General features: G+C 33.5%; 1 protein-coding gene across 1 annotated transcript; it reads left to right on the top strand.

Annotated features, from left to right (window-relative positions):
- The first annotated feature begins 4,291 nt into the window (after positions 1–4,291).
- On the top strand, positions 4,292–6,025 carry LOC138909026 (sugar transport protein 12-like). Its single transcript, XM_070200029.1, has one exon. The coding sequence runs from the start codon at positions 4,340–4,342 to the stop codon at positions 5,906–5,908; it is 1,569 nt and encodes a 522-aa protein (XP_070056130.1). The 5' UTR covers positions 4,292–4,339; the 3' UTR covers positions 5,909–6,025.
- Positions 6,026–6,383: the final 358 nt, after the last annotated feature.

Here is a 6,383-nt window from a genome sequence, read left to right as displayed (position 1 = left end):
TTGGTCGGTCAATTAAATTCAAAAAAAAAGTATCGCAAAAAAAAAAACCGACCAAAGTTGGTTGGTATTTTAATTATGTAATCAAAAGATTCAACATCTGGTAATCGAACCGGAGTCCGTACTATGGCAGGATACTATTCTACCACTAGACCATTGGTGCATTTTATTTTAAAACTGTCTTTTATTTGATTTATACTCTTTAATTGTATTTTCGCACGAAAATAACCGACCAAAGTTGGTCGGTTTTTTAAATGACCGGCCGAATTAACCGATCAATTTTGATCATTTTTTTAATATTAATTTTTATTTATTTTAATTAAAAAACCTACCAAAGTTGGTCGGTTTCTAGAAAAATAAATTTTGCGGGACTCAAAAATAGTTTCCAGCATTTTTTCGCCAAAGAAAACCGACCAGTTGGTCGGTCGATCTTGATCGATTTTTGCCGAATTTCTAGTAGTGTGAGAGGTAGGCGTGAGTTTAGACTTTGAAGAGCAATCAGGGCATTTGTTTTTCCTTTGGACAATAGAAGGACTTAAAAAGAAATTATCGGTAAATAAGATAATGACTGAGCTATAAATTTATAAAAATTATTGATAATAATTTAGTTTGGATGTTTATGTCATTACTAAAGTATGAATAGGATACGATTGCAATTTTAGCAGTCGTATAAAATGAGTAAAATATAATAAAAAAATTCAGTTATTGGTAAATTATCTGACATAAATTTTATAATAACTAATATGAAATATACATGCAATGTGCTAAGGTAGTAAAGTTGAATGATCTTACGCTACTTCTGTGACTTTTTTTGTACAATGAACCAAGTACAAGAAGATACTACTAGAGTGTATCAAACTCTTAAATATGATTAATTTTATCATTTTGAAACTTGTAAATTCTTATATTGTAAGGCACATGCATCGTTTGAATATTTTTATGCTATTTTTTTGAAAATATTTTTATTAGCATGAGGGGCGTTGCGCGTATGCTAGTACATTAAATATCTCTTGAAGAAGAGGAATAGAAAGGTTCATAATAAGCTAATAAGCTTTCGCCCGGAAACAACCTTATTTTCTCTATCTGCTTCGTCGAAGTCGGAAGGAGATCCTTTTTTATCGGTATGCCATTACTGCTTGAATACCTTCACTTCGGTTAGCTTTGCTTGACTAATCGATGGAACACCTATCTTTCTACTCTTTCTTTCTCGTCTGAAGGCACAGGCAGGCCTATGATCGATCTATGTGAACTACATCGGTCGGTTGTGGGACGGGACCGGGAGCAGCAGTAGGAGAAGCGATAAGCCATAATATAAGAGAAGCTCTTCGAGCTTTCTTCGCATGCTTGAGCGCATTCCCTTTCTATTAGTAAGGTTGTCAAATTTTCTTTAGTTCATTTATGACTATAATATAAATAATAGGGGTAGAGGGGCGCTAACGAGCAAGAAAACGGATGCGCTAAGGTATAACTTCGTGCAGCTGCTACGCCCTTGCTTCTTGCCTTATCATTCTCATTACGACGTTATTCTCTCTGTGTGTGCGCACGGAATGAAGGAGCAGAAAGAGAAAATACCTGCATGGTGGAGCATTGACAGCACTGAACGGCGACGAACCCCATCGGCATCCTTCGGGCGCCGGCGATTGGTCCGTCAAAGGTATTGGAGAATAGTGATAAATCGAATTGGCGGGAAAAAAAATGAGACTTCAAAATTTGGGCTTTGGAAAAGGAAAAAAAAAAGAATTAGGACCTCCGCCAAAATATTTGGGTTCACTCCCGTGGTTGAAAGTAAAATTATTTTTTAATAATTAAGTACTAAAGTTCTAAAGAGAGCGGTACTAGATACCGAATGGATAACCAAATCAACATCACCTGCTCAACAATAACAACAAATTCAGTATAATCCCGTAAGTGAGGTGTGGAAGAGTAGTGTATATGCAAACCTTACCTCTACCTGGTGAAGATAGAGAGGTTATTCTCGATAGATCCCCGTGTCAAGAAAAGGTGAAAAAAAGAAGCAACAGCAACAAACAATTATAGCAACAGAAAAGTACGATAACTGAAGCGATCGAAATAACATGTATGAATAGAAATCTAAGAATAAAAAAAAAATATAAGAATAATACTACTACTACTGGTAAGGAAAGGAGAATCTCTCAACTACTTATTAACCGTTTACCCTAATTCTCGACCTTCACACCCTCCTATCAAAAGTTATATGCTCAATAAGTTGAAGATGCACCATGTCCTGTCTAATCACCATTATTCCGTTGCCTAGCATAAAGCAATAAAATTATTAAAATGCGATAAAACATTATGAAATGGAATGGATACCTTATGTCTCATAAACAAATTGTCCATATTAGGAGGATAAGCTTTTGGAACAGATTTTTTTCTTTCACAAGTAAGATTTAAAACTTACGAAAAAAATCCTTATATTCCTTAACTAAATAATATCATTATAAATAAATTAAAGATCATCCCAATGAAAAATATACCTTTAATAAACTTAATGCTTGAGATATGAAATAAACTACTACTGCTATCTTTTTGAGGAAGTAGGGAAGGGGAAAACATCAATTAAAATCTTAAGATTGTATTACTTGTTAAAAATGTTGCAGATGATAGTACAAATAAGGTGAGGAATAATGTTTTTAAAAAAAATTATACTTTCACAATGAAAAAATATATATGTATCTTGATTATGTGAATTATGCAATTAAGTTTCAATACAAATTACATGCTATATTTAGTGATTAATTATATGTTAAAATCGTGTTGTTTCCTATATCATAGTTCTCACAACTACAAATAACTCATCGAATATATATGGTGAATAATGATGGTGGAAATAGTATGAATTTATATAACTCTTAAATTTGAAATAGGTGAAATCATTTACATCCCCCAAGTTTGCTTTAAAAATTAAATTCATCATCCAACTTTGAATAATTATCATTCTACTCCTCATATCAAAGGTGACTTCTTAAAATGCCAATTTTACCCTCTACAATTTTTTTCTCTTATTTTTATTCTAATTATATTTTTTTATTTTTAATTTATGGTATCGACTTACCTATAGATAAATTAAATAAACTTTTATCGAAACCAAAAAAAAGTGAGAAGTGGTAGTCGAGCATATAAGTTATTGATGTTCAAAAGTTAAATAAATGAGAAAATAAAAATTTGCAATTAATAATTTACTCGTATCAGTAATATTATTAATAACAATCAAAACTCAATTTATTTACAAAATTTAGAATAAAAGAGAGTGAAAATGTTATAAATTATACAATACAGGTAATAAAAAAATAATGGGCGTAAAATAGAGGATAATTTTATAATAAATTTGCAAACATTATCTATTTACACTTAACATGAACTTTAATTATAATTTAAAAAAACTCTAGTAATAACAATCAAAACACAAAAATTTATATACACATAGAGTATAATAAAAATAGTGGAACTTAAAATCTCACACCACACATACCGACATACATTATATGCATTTTAATATACATAATATTAAAATAATAATAATAATAAAGTAGCAATATATTTGTTAACAAATTCATAATATAATTATTTTATTTATAATGTTAGTGAACTTAGATTAAATTATATAGTAATATATAATATTTTTAACTTATGAATAAATACCTGCATTAAAAAATATCTAAATAATATAAAAAAAATGTATTACATACATGGAGAATTGAAAATGTCAAGGGTAAAATAGATATTGCATAGGATGAAAATGATAATTGTACAAAGTTGGAGGATGAGTTTGATCCTTAAAGTAAACTTGGGGGATGTAAATAATTTTGCATAACAGGAAAAACAATAATTCCTTCCATAATAGGAATGCCGCATTATGAGATTGTAAATTTTAATTTTAAAGACATACTCTAAATGTATGTACTCAAATTTGATCAGAACACTTACAATGGAAAATCAAATTGGGCGACGCGCGTCTTACATGTAATCATGTTTGAAGTCCAATGTAATTCTAAATCTCGCATGACTTGTCCTTTTTAATTGGTTTAGAATTAGAATTTTAATTTCCTTTTAAGATATACATAACTTGTCCTGATTATATAATAACACGAATATTACCACATTACATACGACATGAAAAGGAAGGCATAGTCCTACTAAAATTAGAAGTGTGTAAGAAGGGTAATGTCATACAATGAAGAATAATCCTAATCCGACTAGTTTTCGATCTCGGTTTTTGATACATCTATATATACCCTTCTCTACCCACGCCTAAGGACACCATCTCAAACACGTAATCTTTCTTTCTTTGTTCTGCATAGTATTTTCTTTGATCAATATCTTCATGGCTGGTGGAAACTTTATCCCCGGCGGTGGCGGAGACAATCCAGATGAGTATCCAGGGAAGCTAACATTGTACGTAGCCATGACTTGTATCATGGCAGCCATGGGAGGGTTGATCTTTGGCTACGACATTGGAATTTCAGGTGGAGTTACTTCCATGGATCCTTTTCTCAAACGCTTCTTCATGTCTGTTTACCAAAAAGAGGCTTTGAACACCTCGACCAACCAATACTGTAAGTTCGACAGCCAGTTGTTGACCCTTTTCACGTCTTCTCTCTACGTGGCTGCCCTGTTTGCGTCCATTGTTGCTTCTCATGTTAGTAAAAAACGTGGCAGAAAAGTTACTATGGCCCTTGGAGGTCTCTTTTTCTTGATAGGCGCCGTCCTCAACGCTGCTGCTATCCATATTAGTATGCTCATCTTGGGTCGTATTCTTTTGGGGATTGGTGTCGGATTTGCTAATCAATCTGTCCCTATTTATTTGTCAGAAGTTGCTCCCTACAAATACAGAGGGACTTTCAACGTGTTATTCCAAATGGCCATCACCATTGGGATTCTGATAGCGAATTTGGTCAACTTTGGAACTAGCAAAATGTCTGGCGGTTGGGGTTGGAGGGTTAGCTTAGGAGGTGCAGCCGTGCCAGCACTAGTCATCCTGGTTTCCTCAATGTTTCTCTCTGATAGTCCGAGTTCGTTGATAGACAGGGGAATGAAAGAGGAGGCAGAACAATTGTTGAAAAAGATAAGAGGAGTTGATAATGTGAATGCTGAATTTAATGACCTTGTTATGGCGAGTGAAGCATCCAAGAAAGTAGAAAGGCCATGGAATAATCTTTTATTCGTCCGAAAGTATAGACCACAGTTGGTTTTGTCAATTCTGATACCATCACTCCAGCAGCTTACGGGAATTAACGTGGTCATGTTCTATGCTCCAGTACTTTTCCAAACATTAGGGTTTAAGAGTAACGCTTCGCTTATGTCAGCTGCTATCACTGGCGGTGTCAACGTGGGTGCAACTTTTATTTCAGTCTTTTGTACGGATAAGTTTGGGAGGAGAATACTCTTTTTCTGGGGTGGCATCTTCATGTGTATATTCCAAACAGCAGTGGCAGCTCTTATTGGGGCAAAATTCGGAACAACAGGGAATGCAGCAGATTTGCCACTTTGGTTTGCAGCTTTAGTGGTTGTCTGCATCTGTGTATTCGTTGCTAACTTTGCATATTCATGGGGTCCTTTAGGATGGTTGGTTCCGAGTGAGATTTCTCCATTGGAAGTTCGATCTGCAGCACAATGTGTTACTGTCTCCATGAACATGTTTTTCACTTTCGGAGTTGCACAAATTTTCTTGAAGATGCTATGTGGGATGAAGTTTGGTCTATTTATCTTCTTTGCGGTCTTTGTGTTAATAATGACTGTGTTTGTCTACTTGTACGTGCCCGAAACAAAGAATATACCAATTGAAGAGATGTCTCAAGTTTGGAGAGAGCATTGGTACTGGAACAAGTTCGTGGATGATGCAGAACCAAAGCCACAAGGGAATGGCTTAAAGCCCGCAAAGGAGATAGTCTAAAGTAGGATTGGCACAATGATGAAAATAGTTCATCTGTATAGTTTTAAGTTTTACTGTTTTCTATCTTTACTTTCTTTTAATGTTTTGGAATATTTGGGTGTTCTTAGACTTTGTTGTTTTTCCATAGTAATATTGTTTTTCTTTCTCAGTTCAATATATTCTTGTTTTCAGTATCTTATCAATCTTTTTTCAACTTTTTTTTATGATATATGTGCAAGAGTGTTTATAGATAGTAGAAGAAGATTCAAAAGTGCACCTTAGGATAAAAGAAAAAGAATTGCGATCTTACATTTAACAAGCTTCTTTTATGCATCATATTTGTCATCTAAAACGACCAATAAAGTATCCATGATTTTAGATAAGGCACATCAATCTCCAAATCAAGTTTGTCTTACACATAATCATGTTTTTCATGTATAATGTAATTCTAAATCTCGCAAAATCCTATTATTTTGGAAGTTATCAACCAATTGAA

Source organism: Nicotiana tomentosiformis, chromosome 4, assembly GCF_000390325.3.
Source record: "Nicotiana tomentosiformis chromosome 4, ASM39032v3, whole genome shotgun sequence".
NCBI classification, from domain to species: Eukaryota; Viridiplantae; Streptophyta; class Magnoliopsida; order Solanales; family Solanaceae; genus Nicotiana; species Nicotiana tomentosiformis.
The sequence above is the reverse complement of the archived record's forward strand: the minus strand, read 5'-3'. Positions and strand labels throughout refer to the sequence as shown.

What these genes read in the sequence shown, in the direction of transcription:
- LOC138909026 (XM_070200029.1), top strand. Translation starts at nt 4,340, where the DNA reads ATGGCTGGTGGAAACTTTATCCCCGGCGGTGGCGGAGACAATCCAGAT.